General features: G+C 43.3%; 1 protein-coding gene across 10 annotated transcripts in view; it reads left to right on the top strand.

The window, feature by feature from the left end:
* Positions 1-22996, top strand: part of TMEM94 (transmembrane protein 94) — a 118647-nt gene extending 95651 nt beyond the window's left edge. For 9 of the 10 annotated variants that reach the window (XM_030208276.1, XM_030208273.1, XM_030208281.1 and 6 more), the window contains 12 exons: positions 6055-6170; positions 6864-6963; positions 7151-7259; positions 7494-7683; positions 8017-8094; positions 12490-12575; positions 13218-13299; positions 14498-14646; positions 15702-15796; positions 19761-19854; positions 20327-20497; positions 21649-22996. In XM_030208276.1, the coding sequence (XP_030064136.1) occupies positions 6055-6170; positions 6864-6963; positions 7151-7259; positions 7494-7683; positions 8017-8094; positions 12490-12575; positions 13218-13299; positions 14498-14646; positions 15702-15796; positions 19761-19854; positions 20327-20497; positions 21649-21721 (1343 nt within the window). In that variant the 3' untranslated portion in view covers positions 21722-22996. Of the gene's footprint in view, positions 1-6054; positions 6171-6863; positions 6964-7150; positions 7260-7493; positions 7684-8016; positions 8127-12489; positions 12576-13217; positions 13300-14497; positions 14647-15701; positions 15797-19760; positions 19855-20326; positions 20498-21648 lie in introns of those variants that run through there. The other variant, XM_030208282.1, reaches the window with a different exon arrangement.
* The last annotated feature ends 604 nt before the right edge of the window (positions 22997-23600 follow it).

Raw genomic sequence — 23600 nt, 5'->3', positions numbered from 1 at the left:
CCGACCACGTCGGCGGAGGGAGCTTCGCCGATGCGGGCAAGGGAGTCTACCTCTCGACGCCCCCATCGTGGACGGGGTTCCACGGAGTCGAGCAGGGCGAGGTTGCAGACACAGGTCCGGGAACTCGTGTCTGACACCGAGGGTGAGGCCTCGTGGGAGGAAGAGGAAGATCCCAGATATTTCTCTGACGAGGAGTCTGAGGGTCTTCCGTCTGATCCCACTCCCTCTCCTGAGAGACAGCTTTCTCCTCCCGAGAGTCTGTCTTTCGCTTCCTTTGTCCGGGAGATGTCTACGGCCATCCCCTTCCCGGTGGTTGTGGAGGACGAGCCCAGGGCTGAAATGTTTGAGCTCCTGGACTATCCTTCTCCACCTAAGGAAGCGTCCACTGTTCCCTTGCACCATGTCCTGAAGAAGACATTGCTTGCGAACTGGACCAAGCCATTAACTAATCCCCACATTCCCAAGAAGATCGAGTCCCAGTACCGGATCCATGGGGACCCAGAGCTGATGCGCACTCAGTTGCCTCATGACTCTGGAGTTGTGGATTTGGCCCTAAAGAAGGCTAAGAGTTCTAGGGAACATGCTTCGGCGCCCCCGGGCAAGGACGCTAGAACCTTAGACTCCTTTGGGAGGAAGGCCTACCATTCCTCTATGCTCGTGTCCAAGATCCAGTCCTACCAGCTCTACACGAGCATACACATGCGGAACAATGTGCGGCAGTTGGCGGGCTTGGTTGATGCTCTTCCCCCTGAGCAAGCCAAGCCTTTTCAGGAGGTGGTCAGGCAGCTGAAGGCGTGCAGAAAATTCCTGGCCAGAGGAGTTTATGACACTTTTGATGTTGCGTCCAGGGCCGCTGCTCAAGGTGTGGTGATGCGCAGGCTCTCATGGCTGCGTGCCGCCGACCTGGAGAATAGAATCCAGCAGCGGATTGCGGACTCGCCTTGCCGTGCGGATAACATTTTTGGCGAAAAAGTCGAACAGGTGGTAGAGTCTCTCCACCAGCGGGACACCGCATTCGACAAGTTCGCCCGCCGGCAGCCTTCAGCTTCTACCTCTACAGGTAGACGATTTTTCGGGGGAAGGAAGACTGTTCCCTATACTTCTGGCAAGCGTAGGTACAATCCTCCTTCCCGACAGCCTGCGGCCCAGGCTAAGCCCCAGCGCGCTCGCTCTCGTCAGCAGCGTGTGACTCAGCAAGGCCCCGCGGCTCCCCAGCAAAAGCAAGGGGCGAGCTTTTGACTGGCTCCAGCAGAGCATAGCCGACATCCAAGTGTCAGTGCCGGGCGACCTGCCTGTCGGAGGGAGGTTGAAAGCTTTTCACCAAAGGTGGCCTCTCATAACCTCCGATCAGTGGGTTCTCCAAATAGTCCGGCAAGGATACACCCTCAATTTGGCCTCAAAACCTCCAAATTGTCCTCCGGGAGCTCAGTCCTACAGCTTCCAGCACAAGCAGGTACTTGCAGAGGAACTCTCCGCCCTTCTCAGCGCCAATGCGGTCGAGCCCGTGCCATCCGGGCAAGAAGGGCTGGGATTCTATTCCAGGTACTTCCTTGTGGAAAAGAAAACAGGGGGGATGCGTCCCATCCTAGACCTAAGGGACCTGAACAAATATCTCGTAAAAGAAAAGTTCAGGATGCTTTCCCTGGGCACCCTTCTCCCCATGATTCAGCAAAACGATTGGCTATGCTCTCTGGACTTGAAGGATGCCTACACACACATCCCGATACTGCCAGCTCACAGACAGTATCTGCGATTTCAGCTGGGCACACGCCACTTCCAGTACTGTGTGCTACCCTTTGGGCTCGCCTCCGCGCCCAGGGTGTTCACAAAGTGCCTAGCTGTGGTAGCAGCGGCGCTTCGCAGGCTGGGGGTGCACGTGTTCCCATATCTCGACGATTGGCTGGTGAAGAACACATCCGAGGCAGGAGCCCTGCAGTCCATGCAGATGACTATTCGCCTCCTGGAGCTACTGGGGTTTGTGATAAATTACCCAAAGTCCCATCTTCTCCCAGTGCAGAAACTCGAATTCATCGGAGCCCTGCTGGATTCTCGGACGGCTCGCGCCTATCTCCCAGAGACGAGAGCCAACAACTTGTTGTCCCTCGTCTCGCGGGTGCGAGCGTCCCAGCAGATCACAGCTCGGCAGATGTTGAGATTGCTGGGCCACATGGCCTCCACAGTTCATGTGACTCCCATGGCCCGCCTTCACATGAGATCTGCTCAATGGACCCTAGCCTCCCAGTGGTATCAGGCCGCTGTGGGTCTAGAGGACGTGATCCACCTGTCCACGAGTTTTCTCGAATCCCTGTTTTGGTGGACGATTTGCTCCAATTTGACTCTGGGACGTCCCTTCCAAATTCCTCAGCCACAAAAAGTGCTGACCACGGATGCGTCTCTCCTGGGATGGGGAGCTCATGTCGATGGGCTTCACACCCAAGGAAGTTGGTCCCTCCAAGAACGCGATCTACAGATCAATCTTCTGGAGTTGCGAGCGATCTGGAACGCTCTGAAGGCTTTCAGAGATCGGCTGTCCCACCAAATTATCCAAATTCAGACAGACAATCAGGTTGCCATGTACTATGTCAACAAGCAGGGGGGCACCGGATCTCGCCCCCTGTGTCAGGAAGCCGTCAGCATGTGGCTCTGGGCTCGCCGTCAGGGCATGGTGCTCCAAGCCACATATCTGGCAGGCGTAAACAACAGTCTGGCCGACAGGTTGAGCAGGATTATGCAACCTCACGAGTGGTCGCTCAATTCCCGTGTGGTGCGACAGATCTTCCAGGCGTGGGGCACCCCCCTGGTGGATCTCTTCGCATCTCAAGTGAACCACAAGGTCCCTCAGTTCTGTTCCAGGCTTCAGGCCCACGGCAGACTGGCGTCGGATGCCTTCCTCCTGGATTGGGGGGAAGGTCTGCTGTATGCTTATCCTCCCATACCTCTGGTGGGGAAGACTTTGTTGAAACTCAAGCAAGACCGAGGCACCATGATTCTGATTGCTCCCTTTTGGCCGCGTCAGATCTGGTTCCCTCTTCTTCTGGAGTTATCCTCCGAAGAACCGTGGAGATTGGAGTGTTTTCCGACCCTCATCACGCAGGACGACGGGGCTCTTCTGCATCCCAACCTCCAGTCCCTGGCTCTCACGGCCTGGATGTTGAGGGCGTAGACTTTGCCTCTTTGGGTCTGCCAGAGGGTGTCTCCCGCATCTTGCTTGCTTCCAGGAAAGACTCCACTAAGAGAAGTTACTTCTTTCATTGGAGGAGGTTTGCCGTCTGGTGTGACAGCAAGGCCCTAGATCCTCGCTCTTGTCCTACACAGACCCTGCTTGAATACCTTCTGCACTTGTCTGAGTCTGGTCTCAAGACCAACTCCGTAAGGGTTCACCTTAGTGCAATCAGTGCATACCATTACCAAGTGGAAGGTAAGCCGATCTCAGGACAGCCTTTAGTTGTTCGCTTCATGAGAGGTTTGCTTTTGTCAAAGCCCCCTGTCAAGCCTCCTACAGTGTCATGGGATCTCAATGTCGTTCTCACCCAGCTGATGAAACCTCCTTTTGAGCCACTGAATTCCTGCCATCCGAAGTACTTGACCTGGAAGGTCATTTTCTTGGTGGCAGTTACTTCGGCTCGTAGAGTCAGCGAGCTTCAGGCCCTGGTAGCCCAGGCCCCTTACACCAAATTTCATCACAACAGAGTAGTCCTCCGCACTCACCCTAAGTTTCTGCCAAAGGTCGTGTCGGAGTTCCATCTGAACCAGTCAATTGTCTTGCCAACATTCTTTCCCCGTCCTCATTCCTGCCCTGCTGAACGTCAGCTGCACACATTGGACTGCAAGAGAGCATTGGCCTTCTACCTGGAGCGGACACAGCCCACCAGACAGTCCGCCCAATTGTTTGTTTCTTTTGACCCCAATAAGAGGGGAGTGGCTGTAGGGAAACGCACCATATCCAATTGGCTAGCAGATTGCATTTCCTTCACTTACGCCCAGGCGGGGCTGGCTCTTGAGGGTCATGTCACGGCTCATAATGTCAGAGCCATGGCTGCGTCGGTAGCCCACTTGAAGTCAGCCTCCATTGAAGAAATTTGCAAAGCTGCGACGTGGTCATCTGTCCACACATTCACATCTCATTACTGCCTGCAGCAGGATACCCGACGCGACAGTCGGTTCGGGCAGTCAGTTCTTCAGAACCTGTTTGGGCTTTAGGATCCAACTCCACCCCCCGAGGGCCCTGTTTGTTCTGTTCCAGGCTGCACTCTCAGTTAGTTGGTAAATTTTTTAGGTCAATCTCAGTTATGTCCTCGCCGTTGCGAGGCCCAATTGACCATGGTTGTTGTTTTGAGTGAGCCTGGGGGCTAGGGATACCCCATCAGTGAGAACAAGCAGCCTGCTTGTCCTCGGAGAAAGCGAATGCTACATACCTGTAGAAGGTATTCTCCGAGGACAGCAGGCTGATTGTTCTCACAAACCCGCCCGCCTCCCCTTTGGAGTTGTGTCTTCCCTTGAAGTGTATTGTCTTGCTACATACTGGACTGGCCGGCTCGAGCCGGTTTCGGGCGGGAAGACGGCCGCGCATGCGCGGTGCGCGCGGGCGCGCGAGGGCTAGCAAAGGACTTTGCTAGTGAAGTTTCCGATTGGAGGGGCTGCCGTGGACGTCACCCATCAGTGAGAACAATCAGCCTGCTGTCCTCGGAGAATACCTTCTACAGGTATGTAGCATTCGCTTTATCCAGATAGAGAGGAGGCATGCCCAGGGGTGGGGTGTAGGTCAGGAGGAAAGTACTGCATGTAGACTGCATTTTCAGATCTATGCCATGAAAAAAAATACCAGCATAAAAATTGGGTGCAATTTTCTGAGGATGCAGAAAGTGATGATACATGTATACTTTCACTTTGAAAATGGTGCAAAGTCCATGACTTAAAAGGACCCACTAACTTTGTCCCACTATGGACTTGCTTTTAGACGTTATATTCCCAAAATATCAGATCAAGGCAAAAGACCTGCTTGCTTTGCTTTGACCTGACAAAGAGAATGTTATCTCCCAAAAACTAGTCACAAAATGTATTAAGTTAGCCCAATAAAAAGGTATCACCTTATAATATTTTTATTGACCTTTATGTACTTAGAGGACAAATAACTTTCATGAACCGGGTTTCTGGTGTTGCCTCTATTACTTATCCGTACATCAAAGCAGTCCCAGACAAGGGATGCAAACTTGTACAATATAAACACTAATAAGAATGTTGCCTCTTTTACTTTGGTAGTGAGGGTGATAGCCTAGCTGATGTGGATTAATTGAACTCAGAGGGAAATTTTTATAGCTGTTTCTGCAGGTAAAGTTTAAGCATGGAAAAAGATCTACTGAAAATGTCTTCTTTCTCCCCTCTTGTTCCCCTTGCTAGAAGGGCTGGGAAAAGGTGTGATGAAGTCAGAGGTAGGAGAGTATATTCAGGGTTTTCATTTTGAAAGCCTTGCAAGCCTGTATTTTTGCGTCTGCTGATGTTTGGGCCCTGTTCCTGTGATAGACATTGAGCTTGCTGTCTTATGAATGCAGTGTTCCTGTGAGAATGCAAACTCTCAGTGGGATTTAAAATTTGCCTCCCAAAAGGTGTAGTGTGTGTGTGGGAACCCATGAGGTTAATTAAACAAAAATAAATAAGACACTTGCACACTGTCAGATAAGCATAATAAAATACCTCAGAAAATACCTGATACTACTGCGTTCTGCATTTCCTGGCCAGTTTTAGGTGTTTGACCTGGGTTAGACAGGAGGTGCTATTTTGTGTTAGGTGACACTTTTGTTGGCAGTCTCTGCAGACAGGCCAAATATTTTCCAGACATGGAGACTGAGTTAGTTTCTCACCCCATAGAGGTACCTGTTCTGTGAAATTCCACTTCCAGCATAAGTCTTGACATTTATTAGGTAAAAAAAAAAAAAAAAGGTAAAGCAGTATCTGAATTCCAATTCATTTACATCACCTGCTTGTTTTGAAATAAGTGAAGTAGCCTGGAAATGTACATGTGGATGGTTTAATATGGTTCTGTGTTCTTCCCTTCAGTCTCTCGAGAGGATGCAGAGGGCATGCTGCTTATGGATGAAGAAGCACACTCGGATCTCATTAGCTTCCAGCCAACTGACAGCGATATTCCTAGCTTCCTGGAGGATTGCAATAGAGTGAGGCCTCTCAGCAGAGTGTGCTGGGAAGTTTTTGCAGGAGTAGGGGGTGGTTAAGGTGCTCTGTGTGCTGTACTTCACTATTTGCAGTACCCTGAGGTACCGCTGTCCTGTAAAATGTTTCCAGTTCCATAGGACTCCTTTCTCTATAATCTGTTTTGAGCTGTGAATCTCCATGATTCTGTAGAAAGATAAGTGATTGCTAGTAATTTGAATTACTTTAAATTAAAAATCAGGGGGCAGTGTTCAGAAAGATGACCTCTACATAAGTATTAGAGGATGGTATTCAGCAGTCCTGTCTGAATGGATAGGGTTGCCAAGTATGTGTATGGACAGCTTGTCTGCTTAAGACTGTGTGGTTCCCCCTAAATGGATAAATTTTTGTTTCTAATCTGTAATACCCTTAGCTTCTCCTAATTTTAAACAGATACATTTTGACCAGGCACTGAGTTGCTTAGCCAAAATTTGTCCATTAGCCAACAGAGAAGTTTAAAGTGTTTTTCAATATCAACCTGACAGATTCCTAATTTAAAACAACCTGCCCTTCACTCTGCCTATTGTAGAGTGTCGAGTAAAATATGCCCAGAAGTATGTCAAAGAATAAAAAAGCTTCAATCAATATTTGTAGTCTCTTATTAGGCAAACTTGAAAAGAGTGAATGTAGATTTTGACCTTGTTTTGACCTTTCTTCAGGCCAAGCTACCACGAGGGATTCACCAGGTCAGACCTCACCTCCAGAACATTGATAATGTGCCTTTACTGGTGCCCCTCTTCACTGATTGTACTCCAGAGAGTAAGTGATGCCCAGGACCTTGTCACCTTGATACATATCCAGAGCCATATTTATCCATTGCTTGTCTCATATTTTTAAAATGTGAGATCTCTCCACACCACTTTGTAATAAATCTCTAGGAAGTTATATGGCTGCAGCTCCAGCTGAGATCTTTTGATGATTGTCCTATATGGTTTTGTTTTCTCAGCCATGTGTGAGATGATAAAGATAATGCAGGAGTATGGGGAGGTGACCTGCTGCCTGGGAAGCTCAGCCAGCCTTAGAAACAGCCGCCTCTTCTTGCAGAGTGACATCAGGTAAGGGGATGAGCTATGCACTCTTGTTCAGTGTTTCTTTTTGCTCTTTCTCCTCTTTCCTTAGTACTTGGAAAGAAGTGTCAGAAAACAAGTTGCAGATGCTGGTGTTTCCTTTTCAAATACATATTGGGTATAGAGATCAAGAGGGCAAATCATTCTTGGATGAATAAACAGAATAATGTTGAGCATAGCAGAGCAGTGTTTTATCATGCATATAACGTGTTTTGTCTTCAGTATAGCACTTGATCCTCTCTATCCATCTCGTTGCTCCTGGGAGACCTTTGGCTATGCCACAGGCTCTAATATGGTACAGGGCACAGAAGAGCTTACACCTCTGCAGCTTTCAAGCCAGTTAAACAGTCTTCCATGCTCCATTTCCTTTCGCCAGGAGGAGTGTGTTGGCATCATCCGCCTCATCGAGCAGGTGAGTCTTGTGTTTCGAGGAGCCTTTTCCTTCCTGGATGAGAGATGGGAAGTCCCTATGATCATCTTTTCAGAAATCTGACCTGCCTGAGGTCATAGATCCAAAGCAGAGCGTGGCTGGGAGCTTGTTGTTTGAGTATGAGCTAAATTGGATTTCTAGTGTCCTTGATTTGAATGGCTTAAAGTGATAGTTTCCAGTTGAATTAATGCTGGGTATTGGATCACATTGCTTTCAATACTGGATCTTCACTATTATCTATGCTGCAGTAGTGACTTCCTTTTGTCTACAGAGTATAGTATTACCAGTGACAGTTCTGGTTCTGTGTATTTTCAGGCTCGGCACGCCACATATGGGATCCGAAAATGCTTTCTGTTCCTTCTGCAGTGTCAGCTGACCTTGGTCATTATTCAGGTGAGCTTTCACCTGCCTACCAGTGTGAACAGGTGCGTCCAAGAGGACTTCCTTCACACACAACTTATAATGCATCCACAGCTTTGATGGCATAATCCTAAAGCCTGTCAAAGCTGTGGGTTTACTTCTAATATGGATAATAAGTAGAAATAACACAAAATAAAAATAAAAAAAAGAAGATATACCTTTTTAATTAGACTAAATACATTTTTTGAGTAGGTTTTGAAGGCAATACCTTTGGGTCAGAAAAGAAGGTATTGCTTTTGAAAGTTAGTCAAATATACCATTTTTATTGGACCAACTTAATATATCTGTTTTTGTTTAGTTTGTATTTCTTATCTTTAAAAGTTCGACTGACATGACTACCACACTTTCAAATATGGACAAAGTTTTTCATAATTATAATAGTACTGTGATGTTTAATGACATTTCTGTACAAAACTTTTTAAATAAAGTGCTTACAGGAGATAACATTTAGGCATCTACACTTAAGAGCAGGCATACCTTTTGCTGAATTTTTCTTTGGAATATTTTCTGAAAGTACAGAAATATATTTTTACACTTGTAGTGTCTGCAGGTGCCAAAATAGCATGTATACCTTTTAGAATTCTTCTGACCAAACCCCCCCCATCCCCCCAATACCTCTTTAATCCTGGTCAAGAGCATACTTCTAGCCACTCAGACGCTTTTCTACCAAAACAGGGAAGATAGGGCATCCCGATAGCAAGGTTGCAATAGAGACCATAGTAGACGAGGGGTCTTTAAATAAAGAGCAGACAGAATTTAAAGGTTGCAAATTATTGCTGCCAACTGCTGAGTTGGAATTTATTGCACTAAATAAAAAGATAGATATAATAGGTATCTCTGAGACCTGGTGGAAGGAAGACAACCAATGGGACATTGTTATACCAGGGTACAAATTATGGGGTCCTTTTACTAAGCCGCATAAGCGTCTACACGTGCCCAACTTGTACCAAAATGGAGTTACCGCCCTGCTACAGCGTGGCTCTTGCGATAATTTAATTTTTGAGCCATGTCCGAAAAATAATTTTTATTTTCGGACGCGTGTATTGGGCGCACGGCATGTGACATGCGTAGGTCATTACCACCAGGTTACAGCGTGAGACTTTACCGCTAGGTCAATGGCTGGCGGTAAGGTCTCAGACCTAAAATGGACATCTGGCTATTTTCATTTTGCAGCATGTCCATTTTTGGATAAAATTTTTAAAAAGGCATTTTTTACAGGTGCGCTGAAAAATGATTCTGCGTGCACGCAAAACACGCATCTACATTACCGCAGGCCATTTTTCAGCGTGCCTTTGTAAAATGGCCCCTATATCATAGTGATAGGGTGGATTGAATTTATGGAGGAGTAACATTATACATTAAGAAGGCCTTGAATTGAATAGACCATTTGTAAGACACAAAACACATCTTGGAATCCCTATGGATAGAAATTCTATGTGTAAGGATAGTGTAGTGTACTACTGTCCACCTGGCCAGGATGAATAGAGAGATCCAGAAATGTTATCAGAAATTAGGGAGGCTAACAAACTAGGTAACACAATAATAATGAGTGATTTAAATTACCCAAATATTGTCTGGGTAACTATGGTAAATGTAACATTGAGGCATGCTAGGGAGTTACATTCCTTGATGAAATCAAGGGCTTCTTTATGGAGCAGCTGGTTCAGGAACCAACAAGAGGGGAAACAATTCTAGTCCTTAGTGGAATGCATGATGTAGTGCAGGAAGTAATAGTGCTAGAGTTACTTGATAACAGTGATCACAACATGATCAGATTTAATATAATTTGTGCATTAAGTACATGCAGAAAATCCAATACAGTAGCAATTTAACTTTCAAAAAGGAGACTATGATAAAATGAGGAGAATGGTGAAAAAAAAAAAAAACTTAAGAGGAGTAGCTGGAAAGATCAAAAATTTACATCACATGTGGATGCTATTCAAAAATATCATCATGGAGTCCATACCATCTATATTGCAAGTATAAAAAAGGAAGAAGGAACACCAAATGACAGCCAGCATGGTTAAAAAGTGAGGTGAAGGAAACTATTAGAGCTAAAAGAAAATCCTTCAGAAAATGGAAGAAAGATCTAACTGAAAATAGGTATAGCAGAAGGAATGACAAATGAAATGCAAAGCACTGATAAGGAAAGCAAATAGAGACTTTGAAAAGAAGATTGCTTTGGAGGCAAAAACATGTAGTAAAACCTTTTTTAGGTATATTTGAAGCAAGAAGCCAGTAAAAGACTCTTTGGACTGCTAGATGACTGAGGAGTAAAAGGGGTACTCAGGGAAGACAAGACCATAGCAGAGAGATTAAATTAATTCTTTGCTTCGGTCTTCACAGAGGAAGATATAGGAGAGATACCGGTGCCAGAAATAGTATTCAGTGCTGATGAGTCAGAGAAACTGAAACAAATCTTGGAAGATGTAATGGAGCAATCTGACAAATTGAAGAGTAGCAAATCACCTGAACTGGATGGCATACATCCCACAGTACTGATAGAATTGAAAAATAAACTTGCAGAACTAGTGTTAGTAATATGTAATTTATCTTTCTGGAAGCTTGGAGGGTGGCCATTGTAATGCCAATTTTTAAAAAAGGTTCCAGAGGTGATGGGGAAATTATAGACTGATGAACCTGACGTCAGTGTTGGGCAAAACGGTAGAGACTATTATAAAGAACAAAATTACAGAGCATATACATAAGCATGGATGAATGAGACAAAACCAATATGAATTTAGTCAAGGGAAATCTTGCTTCACCAGTCTACTACATTTCTTTGAAAGGAGTGAATAAACCTGTGAGCCGGTGTATTGTGTATTTGAATTTTCAAAAGGCATTTGAAAGAGTACCTCATGAAAGACTCCTGAGAAAATTAGAAAGTCATGGGATATGCAATAATGTCCTATTGTGGATTAAAAACTGGTTAAAAGATAGAAAACAGAGAGTAGGGTTAAATGGTCAGTATTCTCAATGGAGAATGGTAGATAGTGGGGTCACCTCTGATCTGTGCTGGGACTGCTGCCTTTCAACATATTTATAAATGATATAGAGATGGAAATAATTAGTGAGGTACTTAAATTTGCTGATGACACAAAGTTATTCGTTATTAAATTGCTAGAGGATTGTAAAAATTGGAAGAGGACCTTATGAGACTGGGTGTCCAAATGGCAGATGACGTTTAATGTGAGCAAGTGCAAAGACATGCATTTGGGAAAGAGGAACCCAAACTATAGCTCCGTGATGCAAGGTTCCACATAAAGCGTCACTGCTCAGGAAAAGGATCTAGGTATCATTGTTGATAGATTGAAACCCTCTGCTAGGTATGCAGTGGCGACTGAAAAAGCAAATAGAATATTAGGAATTATTAGGAAAGGAATAGAGAACAAAAATAAGAATGTTATAATGCCTTTGTATTACTCCATAGTGTGACCCACCTTGAATACTGTGTGCAATTCTGGTCACCACATCTCAAAAAAGATATAGCAGAATTAGAAAAGGTACAGAGAAGGGCAATGAAAATGATAAAGGGGATGGGACAACTTCCCTATGAGGAAAGAGTAAAGTGGCTAGGGCTCTTTAACTTGAAGAGATAGTTGAGGGGATATATGATAGACGTCTATAAAATACTGAGTGGATTGGAATGGGTAGATGTGAATCGCTTGTTTACTCTTTCCAAAAATACTAGGACTAGGGGGCACGCACTGAAGCTACTAAGTAGCAAATTTGAAATAAACTGGAGAAAATATTTTTTCACTCAATGTGTATCTAAATGCTGGAATTTGTTGCTAGAGAATGTAGTAAATGCAGTTAGCTTGGCAGGGTTTTTAAAAAGTTTTTGATATGTTCCTAAAAGAAAAGTCCATATGCAAATTTTAAGATGGACTTGGGAAAATCCACTGCTTATTTCCAGGATAAGCAGCATAAAATCTGTTTTACTGTTTTAGTATCTTGCCAGGTACTTGTGACCTGGATTGGCCGCTGTTGGAAACAGGATACTGGGGTTGATGGATCTTCAGTCTGTTCTAGTATGGCAACACTTGTGTTATATTCTTATATTCCAGGAGAATTTAGATGGCTAACTCAAGAGTTACTTAGTTTATCAATGCCTTTTGAAATCTGACTGGTATAAAGTGGGCATGATGGGATAATGTGAACTCATTATAGTTAAGATGTAATGAGACAAATGCTGAAATATATACTGCGCATAAAGTTGGGGTGTGATGAAATGGTGTAAGTTGAGCACAGGGACTGTGGTATGTGGTGAATGTGACAAGCTTCTGATGCTAGTACCAAGACCTATTTGGTGCCTCTCTAGTGTTCAGAAGGTCATCACAGGATATTTTCTTTCTCTGCTTTGTGCAGATTTTAGCCTGTCTAATTCAGCTGCCGCCTTTCCTCAGCACCACGGATATCTTGTGGCTCTCCTGTTTTTGCTACCCCTTGCTCAGGTAAGTGGAATTCCAGTAACATTCACTGGGGTCAAAAGTCTGCTATGCCACAAGGTGGGTACATAGTTGATGACCCTGAAGCTATAGATCCAAGATACCATTTCTTCTTTAAGATCCTGATTTCCCATAATGCTGTGCAAGCTTCTCATGCTTGTAAGTAGTCATTTGACAGTGTTATATTTGTATGTGGTTGCTTCTTAGTCATTCTTTCAAATATACTATACTAGTGGGCAAAAAAAAAGCAAATATCCTTCACGGTCTATCCTCTAACCTTTATTTTGATTTTTACCTTCTGGATCACAAAAATACTCTGTGAGGCACAACATAAGTCAGGTTTTTTTTTTAATGTCAAAATAAAATTGTCATAAAATACAAATAATCTTTAAATCCTGGAGAGAAACTGTTTTTTTTTTTTTTTTTTTTGATTAGATTTAGCTCACACCATTTCAGTAGAAGATGAAGCGAGTTTTATAAATTCCTATACAGTAGGTATTTCCTTGTTCTCTAGAGTGCTTACAATCCAAGTTTGTACTTGAGACAGTAGAGGGTTAAGTGACTTGCCCAAAATCATAAGGCATATCTTGTGGGGGTTTTTGTGTTTTTGATTTTTGTTGTTGTTTTTTTTTTTTCTTTTCTTTGCAGTGTCTCTCTTCTTGGGAAGCCCCCTCACAACTCCATTTTGACTATGGCAACTGGGAAAAACCTATCCTCAATTCCAAGAAAGGTAAGTGGTGGTGAGTAATGATCTACATGAATCTGGAGGGAGAAAATGATTAGACATTAACCTGGGGGGGGTGGGACAACATATTTCTGAGCGCCAGAGACGGGAAGGCGATAGAACTAGAAGACGTGAATTGAGGTTGAAAGGGAGCTGACTGAGGAATAATGTCAGGAAGTATCTTTTCACCAAGAGGGTGGTAAATACCTGGAATGCTGTCTCGCGGGAGGTGGTGGAGATGGAAATGGTAGCAGAATTCAAAAATGTGTGGGATAAACACAAAGGAATCCTGTTTAGCAGAGATTAGGTAGCAACACTGGTAATTGGGAAACAAAGCCAGTACTGGTCAGAGTTCTACTGTGCCCTGATTGTGGCTTAATAGGCTTGGATGAGCTGGAGTGGAGCTTTTCAGGGGCTTTGACGACAGCTTCAGAAATTTTAGAACAAGGACAGTGCCAGGCAGACTTCTATGGTCTAGGCCCTGAAAATAGCAAGGACAAATCAAGATCAGTTATACATATAAAGTATCATATACCATATGTAATGAGTTTATCTTGTTGGTCAGACTGGATGGACCGTACAGGCCTTTGTCTGCCATCATCTACTATGTTACTGTGTGTAGCCTGGAAGGAGGCAAATGCATATGTGAAAGCCTCTGATTTGCCCAGGGAGATGTAGATGTAACTATGAGGGCCCTTAGGTTAAGATGACAGAGCAATGCTGAATGAAAGCTCACACCTTGTGTTTTTAGGGATAATTTTATAAGTGACTTGAGTGTGTAGAACAGTGTTATAAATGCTCAAGTAGACACAAAATTGCCCAAGGTATGCTTGTATAAAAATAGCCATACATAAATCAGAGCACACTTTTCTGATCTATGCATGGGCGTTCTGGAGTTGGTGAATGGACAGAGCCAGAGAGAGATTGGTGCTTATGTATACACTTTGTGAAATAGATATGTATGTGTACCTTTGTGTAGAAGCTTTGGGCAGTCTGTTTTATAAAATCACATCGGCACATGTCTTTATAAAATAAGTGTAACACATAGGCTTATGTGCTTTCATTGCCTAGGTGCTCTGTTTATACAACTACTCTCTTTTGTGAGCAGGGATTTGAAGAATGTGTGTAAATTCTTTTTGCTGGTACAGTCTATTCAAACTCTTCAATTTGACTGGGTGGTTGTCTCTTTTTTTTTTTTTGTCAGACTCAGCAATATTTCCTGCTCTGCTTCCTCCTGAAGTTCACCCCCACCATAAGTTCCTGCCTCGTCTGCTTTTGGTTTTCTCTTCAGAAATTCTGTGACATGTCCCGAAACTCCAATCTAACTAACTGCTCTTCTGTCATGCTGCATAGGTAAAACACAACAAGTCTCTTTGGTGTCCTTTTACTTGGCTTCCAAGTGCATGGTCCTGGGTAACCCCTCTTACCTGGCATCCAAATCCTGCTGGCTTGACATGTTTTAGTCAGGCATGTGAATGTATCTTCTATAGTAGTAGTAGTGGTACCCTCTTACCCACATATTCTTACCTTACCAGGTGTGTGAATGAGCTCTCTTTGGCATTCTCTAACCAGCTGATTTCATAGGTAACCCTCTTAGGCCCTTAAAAGGGCGGCCTCCTATATTGGGAATAAGGGTCAAAGTGGAAAAGTGGATGGTTGTTACCTCTTTTCCTATATTCTCACTGTCTTGATCTGTCATTCGTGCTCCTCCCTTTTCCTGTGCCACCTATTCAGGTATCTTAATTTCTCCCCCTTCTTTGCTCCTCCTATCGGCCCTATGCCTTTCTCTCTTCCTACTGTGACTTCTGCTCTCTCACCTGGATGTTTGGGTTCCTCCGCTGACCGCTTCTGTCTTCCCTCACTCTTCCCGCTTGCCCTCCTTTCTCAGCCCTTTTCCTTTCATAGTCCTTTCCTTTCTTGTTTGCTCCTGAGAGTGGAACAGGAGACCAGCAATAAGTGCATGCCTCTAGTCCTGTTGGTTCTTTCACTGTCTTTTTTTCATGTGCTTTCTTTCTAGACAAAGTATTTAGGGAGGAGTAACAATCAGGGGTATGTGTAAGGTACAGTCAGCCCATTTCCACACTGTAGCTGCCACTTTCACTGATAGTTTTGGGTGCTAATAGCCAGGCTGTTGTCGTAAAAGAGGAGAAAAGTTTGTGATCCCTGTTGTCAGTAAGGATAAAGACGTAGTTCCTCCTGCTTTCAGTAACATTTGGTGGTGGGAAAATTGCTAATATGATGAGGGGTTTTATCTTGAGAGTTCCCCAGAGCTCCTTTTGTGGCACATTGTAAGGAGGCTGCCTCTGTCCCTTTGCCCCTCACACTGGGACTCGTTTATTCTCAATGAAAACCACTTTCCACCACTGCTGACTTTTATCTGACTGATTTCACATGTTTTCCCTCGGTAGTGATGCTCCAGGAGCTCCAGACTGGTTTGGGCCATTTTCCAATGGACTACTTCTTGCCCAGAAGTTGGCAACCTGCTTAATTGTTTTGCACACAGGTAACTTTGTTTTCTTCTGCTGTAGCCCATTTAACTTGCCATTCTCCTCCCTTTCCCTGTTTTCTTCCTGCTTGCTGCTGCTAGAGGTGCAAGAAGGGTTAGTAGACAGGTATCCTGCGATGCTGTCAGTGAGACCACAAGGAGAGTTTTCAGGAAGTACAGTTAATATTTGAGACAGAACCTAATTATAGTAGGGGGAAGGTGGAGTAAAGAAAGGACTTAATTGATTTAAACATCTTTCTAAAAGTTGCAGTCAGAGTGTAATTAAGCAAGTAGTGGAGGACACTAGTGATAGAAGTCTTTACAAATAAAGCAAACATTTTCCGTTTTCAGCACTTTGTGGCACTCTATATCTTTTTGTGGATTTCTGTCACCACTATAATTCTAGCTGTTTCAATGGATCTACTTTTATCCATTGAAATATTGGTCTCCTACTTTTCCTGCTAGCTCTCATTGCTTTAGTGACATGTACAGTAGTAATATATGAAGTACTGCCGTGTTGCTGAGCTTATGATGCGATTGTTGATGTCATTATTAAAGAAGGCAATCCCCCCCCCCCTCCCCAAGGTAAAAGGGTTGTTTGAAAGTTGCTCATCACTTAACCTGACTAAATGAATGCATAGAATTCCACAATGCTATTCTCTTATCCCAAATGGGAGGAGGTGTTTTAGGGCCATGTTTAAGTTTGTTGTGTGTGTGAGGGGGGGGGGGGGGAACAAAATAATGCATGCACATTGCATTTTCAAACCTGTGCACTTTGTTTTCAATGGAAAAAGCAGGTGCAAATGCCTGCAGGCAGTCTGCATCTGTGGTAATTTTTACAGTGAAATCATACATATACATGTGCTTTGAAAATAAGTGCAAGGCCTAAGGGTAAAATAAGTACATGTGGACTTTGCAGCTATGCAGACAGTTTTGAAAATTCCCCCCCCCCCCACCACCACCAGAGAGAGCTTTGCCTCAGGTACAAAATTACAGAGTGTACCTGAATGTAACTTACCTTGACCTATTACTGAAAAAGGTGTGAGCAAAATCAAATAATAACAAATATTGCATTATGTATTAGTATTTCCTAAAATCTTGGAAATGGAAAGTACTTGTGATTGCCAGACAGTAGCAGCAATGTAGTTATGCGTACCCATAATGGGATCTACAAGACTAGTTTGAATTTGGGTATATTGACCCTGAAATGGACGGAGGGGGGGGGAAGAGGGGGGAAGACAGCGATCTCCAAATACATAGAGAAAAGGGAGCAGAGTGTTCATAAAAGTTTAGTGGTTTGGCTGTTCTCCATTTGCACTTGTAAAGGGCAAGAAGGAAAGTGTTTATATTAAGTAGATGAGAATTAGGTTGGACATCAAGGAGACATTTCCAAATATAAGGGAGTCATGCACTGCAACAGTTTACTTTTAGGCCAATATAATAGACTGAAAACCATCTCTTAACACACCCTAAAAACATCACCTTACTCTCAGTGCAGATAGAAAAATGTGCACACAGACATGTATTAATATCTGCAGTTTTCTACATTACGTCTTATGCACACAAAGCTTAATTTATTAACTGCAAGCCAGGATTATATTTAAATTTGTTTAGTGTTTAAATTCTTCAGGGTTTTGCACTGTCCTATCTGTATCACCTGGTTGTATTTTGTACCAACAGTATGTTATGAGCAAATGGGAGTCCTAAGATGGCTTATCATTTCATTACAAATTTCCTTCATAAAAGAACATTGGATAGAGTATTTTCATTTCAGGTGGTAGTGGAGTAGAACTCCTTATGTGATATAGAGGGATTGTTAATTGTTTTTTTCGCTGTTTCTTAACAACTTGTTTCACAAAGTGATGGTTTGGGGAAGGGATGATATTGGTCTCTGATTCCTAGTTTTGGTTTTGTGTGTTAGCGATTATAAACTCATCTTATTCTTATTGTACTATGCCCTGAACTGATATGGAAAAATTTAGTACAAATGTGAAATTAAATTCAATCTCAGCAATGATCGGTTCTTTCACTAAAAAGTGAGGAAATTAGTCTTTGTTCCTGCTGCTGGGCTTGGTGCCATTTCTAGGGATTAGGGCTGGGGCTAGGAATTTTTCATACAACTTTTTTTTAAGATGCTGAGGGTTGGGATAGGGGTCCATTTATCTGTTAAACTTTGATACTGAGAGGGTGGGGTTCACTTCCCTGCTGTGTATAGAAAATGTTTTTAAGTACAGAGTTAATGTGGTAGCCATCAATATGGCAACTGAAGGCTTTTTGAATTATCCTACATATGTTGTACCTTTATCTTAATTGATGCGGGAGGAGGGCCCCACTTTTTACTCTCCTAACTCACTCAAGAGAGGTGGTTGAGCAAGAAGAGGAATCACAGATAAATCATTCTAGCACATGAAGAACACAGCAGCCTACATTACTCTACCTCAGACCAGGTGTTAAATTTCCTGTGTTAAAACAAGCTATGCATTATTCCTTGGTTTTGTTTGCACTTCTCTGCATTGAGGAATAAGAGATAATGCATTAATTAAGATGGGATTTAAATGGTAATGTGACATATGTGCACATTCTTATATGTATAAGTCCTTCCTGCCTCTTGTGCTGAGCTGTATGCACAAAATGTGCACAGCACTCTGCACTCCTTATGCCGGCTTCTTAGGAAGGTGGTGGAATCGATCCTTGGAGCTTTCTAAGAACAGGCTAGACAGGAGCTTTCTAAGAACAGGCTAGACAAACATATCAGAAATCATTTAGGTACTAAAGAACTGGCATGGAAATAGAGTAGACAGGATGATAATTCAGGTCCCTTTTAGTCTTGTTTCTTTAATTATGAAATGAGATTGAAGGGGGGCAGACTCAAGAAAAATGTCAGGAAGTATTTTTTCACGGAGAGAGTAGTGGATGCTTGGAATGCCCTCCTGCGGGAGGTAGTGGAAACGAAAACAGTAACGGAATTCAAACATGCGTGGGATAAACATAAAGGAATCCTGTGCCGAAGGAATGGATCCTCAGGAGCTTAGTCAAGATCGGGAGGCGGGGCTGGTGGTTGTGAGGCGGGGATAGGGCTGGGCAGACTTATATGGGCTGTACCAGAGCCGGTGGTGGGAAGCGGGACTGGTGGTTGTGAGGCGGGGATAGTGCTGGACAGACTTGTACGGTCTGTGCCAGAGCCGGTGGTTGGGAGGCAGGGCTGGTGGTGGGGAGGTGAGGATAGTGCTGGGCAGACTTATACGGTCTGTGCCTGTGCCAGAGCCGGTGATTGGGAGGTGAGGCGGGGATAGGGCTGGGCAGACTTATACGGTCTGTACCAGAGCCGGTGGTGGGAAGCGGGACTGGTGGTTGGGAGGTGGGGATAGTGCTGGACAGACTTGTACGGTCTGTGCCAGAGCCGGTGGTTGGGAGGCAGGGCTGGTGGTGGGGAGGTGAGGATAGTGCTGGGCAGACTTATACGGTCTGTGCCAGAGCCGGTGGTTGGGAGGCAGGGCTGATGGTTGGGAGGTGAGGATAGTGCTGGGCAGACTTATACGGTCTGTGCCAGAGCCGGTGCTTGGGAGGAGGGGCAGGTGGTTGGGAGGCGGGGATAGTGCTGGGCAGACTTATACGGTCTGTGCCTGTGCCAGAGCCAGTGATTGGGAGGTGGGGCTGGTGGTTGGGAGGCGGGGATAGTGTGGGGCAGACTTATATGGTCTGTGCCCTGAAGAGCACAGGTACAAATCAAAGTAGAGTATACACAAAAAGCAGCAAATATGAGTTATCTTGTTGGGCAGACTGGATGGACCGTGCAGATCTTTTTCTGCCGTCATCTACTATGTTACTATGTTTTTATAGCTCAGAGAAACAGCTTCTTTCCAGATAGCCTCATTGTTCTGAGTATGATGTCCGCTCAGTTAGTTTTTATGTGTTCTCTTGATAACAGTATTAAGAGGATAAATGATCAAACATCTGAGTGCTTTCTGATTTTTTTTTCCAGTTTTTATCTCTGTCAGTCATGTCCATCGCTCTAAATCCCTGTGGAAGAAAAGCCCATTCAGTAACATGTGGTGGTGTCTGACTCTGCCTGTTGTGTGAGTATTGGAAGATGCTGGATAGTTTGCAATGGATGATACATTACTACAGCTATTCTGGGAGATTTATGCTTTGCCTGTAATATTGTTTAACCATGAAATAAAGGTGTGGATGATAGTAACACAAGGGGAAGAGGTGATATGTCTGAGTAGAGGGAAATTGACAATGGGTAAGGTGATGGAGAAATGTTTTATACGTGCAAATAGAACATGGGTGGCTTAGGTTATTGTGTATGACTAGAAAATGACTTAACTAGATGGACTCAATTTTTTTTTATTTCAGTCTACAAACTGTGGCCCCAGGTCAGTCCTTATATATGACTATATATTAACCTTTTGCTGAAAAAGGCAGAATCAACCAGATTGATTCGGCCCTTTTCTGGTTCAAGTCCTGATGTGCAGTTGGTGTTTGGCCATACACCAGTTTTTGGTACCCTTTGACTAAGTGCCTGCTCTGTGTGTGATTCCTCAGGTTACTGGGCCAGGTTTTTGAGACCGCTTTGGATCTGAAACTTTGGACGAACCCACAGTCCCCTCTAACTTTTGACTTGTCTGATATCCCATTGGTTTCCTGGCTTTTGGGCTTATTGTCTCTCATTTCAGTTGTGATCGTCAATGAAATAGTCAAACTTCATGAAATTAGGTAAGAGCAAAACTTGTGTGGATCTTTTAGGTGTTGGATCAGAAGTGGGTGGGGGGTTTGCACTTTACCCATATACCCTAGATATACTTTGCTGATATGTGATTCATTCATCAAAGTGTCTGCTATTGTTATCTCATTGCTGGTTCTTTAAATTGAAATTGACAGAAGTCTGTATCTTTCATTTATTAGCTCAGATAATGGAACATAGGAGAGAGAGTTAACAATTTAAGGCATGCTGCTTTTCTGCCTAGCTCTGGCACACTTGACAAAATGGTTGGGGATGACCCATGCTATGTGTTTTGTTTGAGAGATTTTAAGCTAATTTAAGCCATTTTTTAGGTTCACAGTCATTACTGCTCTGTATTCGCTCATGAATTTACATTTAGCTGGCACCTTTTAAGTAGTAGCTTAAACAAGTAACATTCAGGTACAGTAGGTATTTCCCTGCCTCCAGTCTAAGTTTGTACCTGAGGCAATGGAGGGTTAACTGACTTGCCCAAGATCACAGTGAGCATCAGTGGGAATTGAATCCTTTTCTGGTTCTCAACCCACTGCTCTGTTGTACTCCACCACTTCACTCCATTGTGAAACTCATTTGTAATTCAGTGGTTACCAATCTATAGACTTGACAGCTGCTGGAGATGATGCACTTGAGAGAGGGAAGGCAGCTGCTGCTATAGTAATACCTTAGCTGGTTGTATGTGGCACTGAGGGGTTCGACTCAAGTGAAGCAATGGCAGGGGACGTTTGTTAGGCAGGTTGTTGTGAGAGGACAGAAGATATAAAACAGAAGGGGGAGGAGAAGGATGTTTGCTGTCATTTCTTAACCATTACTAAGGAAACTAGCAAATAGAACTTTTGTGAGTCAGGCGATCCAAAGTGAGGTATAGTGTGTTTTTTTTTTTCACTTAGCCATTCTCCTTTACTTTCTGAGGTCTTCCAGCACTCATCCATAATTTTTTTTTTTTTTTTTGTATTAGATGTTTTCTTAGCTTTAGACAACTAGTATCATGTAGAACCCATGTAATGTCCAGTGAAATGGCAGCCTTGTTATTAAGGTCTAATGCTTGGTTTGATTACCAGTAGAATGAGCATGTCATTGTTGTCCAAAATAATAGAATGTGCCCCCTCTCTCTTTTCTTACTCCAAAGGGTACGGGTTCGCTATCAAAAGAGACAAAAGCTACAGTTTGAAACCAAACTGGGGATGAATTCTCCATTCTGATCTGAGCTGAAGCCTCCAGCGGAAGATTCACAAGAACACGCTCCCTGTAGAGATACCCTTATGAGCAACACAGGCACAGGAGGACTTCTTGGATCACTGAAGGCTTCCTTAAAAGAAGACTTTACATAAGTAAAAGCACTGAGCTTCTGTCCAACACAGCAGCCCTGAAGCAGAGTGATATGAACACACTGGAACGCACATTCCCAGGTCTTCTCATAAGTGCTGCTGGATGGCCCCCTTGGGGGTCTGTAAAACTTATGAAAGGTGGGAGAGATTCTTAAAATTGTTTTGGTGAGCAGACTGGTTCCAGGCACCTTCAGTAGAAAGCTTCATTCTGAGCATGTCTCTTGATATGAGGCTTCAGTAGATTACATGTGGCCTCATTTGTGACCGTGAAATTCATCCACCATCTTCACACACCATCACTGCCCGCTACATTTCTCTTGCTTGAAAACTCCACCTTCTTAATTGGTCACCTCCATGCAAGAAAGGGAGTATGGACAGGCATTTCTCTCTGACTGATACCCTAAGTCACATGGCATCATGACGTTTGGCAGCTGTAAAGTGTTCTGGAAGACTGGAATGGAGGAATGCTGGTTCAGGGTATTCACTGATTCAGGCTGTGGCCTGAGAGAGGGAGAGGATACTTCAGAGGGTGCAAAATGTGATGTATTGGTAGTAGGAATGTAAAATATTAAATGGTTACTGGTTAACCAATAAATATTAGATTTAATGTTAAATATATTACAGTTAACATTTAGAAGAGACTGATAATTTTTTTTTCTTTTGCAACATTGAATCTAATGAACACAATTTAATGACCTAGACTGAAAACTTCCAAAATTCTAACTGTGAGCTGGCATTTCAATCTATGTGAAAGTTAAATCTAGAGCTCTGACTGAAAGAAGTGAGGAGAGTTATTTCTGTTTTCATATATTTCACTTTGACAATCTTTGTTCAGAAATATGGGACCAATTATTGAATCGGGTTTTCTCCCCTATTTCTGAACAGGAATTTGTGAAGTGAATAAATGAATATGGAAGTAGCTGTTAAATCTTTTATGGAAGCATAGTCCATGTTCTCCTGAAGATATCGAAACTTTCAGCTTTGAAAGTACTATCAAATGGTTTATCAGTATAATTTTGAATGGGTACATTTTAAAACTATTTAAATCTTTAGTTAATGAAGCTGTGGACATAAAAAAAAAGTTCAAAGTGTAGCATTTATTTCTAGTGTTGCCAATTACCTACTTGAATGTTTGCCCCTTGTGGACATGTATAAGTTCTTTAATACGATTAGTGAGATTGTTGGATGTCCCCATGTCATCGCAGGCTCATTGTCACCTTCATGCTGCTATTTGCTTTCCAGATGCTCACCTTCCAAAAGACTTTTTTTTTCTTCTTTTTGCTTCATTAGTTTTAGCCCTATGGTGCCTGACAACTGATGAGTGTCGGTCTTTTTCCATGTCTACTGACAGATCTATCAATCTGTGATGAGTACTTTTGAAAATAAAATTAAAAAAACACTTAACAGATGGCTTTTTACTGAGGAAATGGGAGGTATCAAGAAGTCTTAAAAAATATCAACTCAGGAAGAGTCCTAAGTAATATGAAGAGTAGCAAGTGTCCAAAATTGGCTTCTGATTAGTAATTTGCACTTCTTAGTTTTAATGATGGTATCTTGGGTTCTGTTCTTGTGCTTTGACATCAGAACCCCTTGATATTCTAGTACTCTGCAATGCACCTTTCAGCAGTTAGTTTAAGTGTAAAACCTTTCTGAAAATGCTTCTTTGCACTTATTTGGTGAAGACATCAGATGCATTTTTTTTCCTGTTTAGAAAGATATAAGAACATAAGAATAACCATACTGGGTTAGACCA

The sequence above is a fragment of the Microcaecilia unicolor genome, chromosome 6, assembly GCF_901765095.1.
Source record: "Microcaecilia unicolor chromosome 6, aMicUni1.1, whole genome shotgun sequence".
NCBI classification, from domain to species: domain Eukaryota; kingdom Metazoa; phylum Chordata; class Amphibia; order Gymnophiona; family Siphonopidae; genus Microcaecilia; species Microcaecilia unicolor.
Note: the sequence above shows the minus strand (reverse complement) of the source record. Positions and strands in the feature narration are given on the sequence as shown.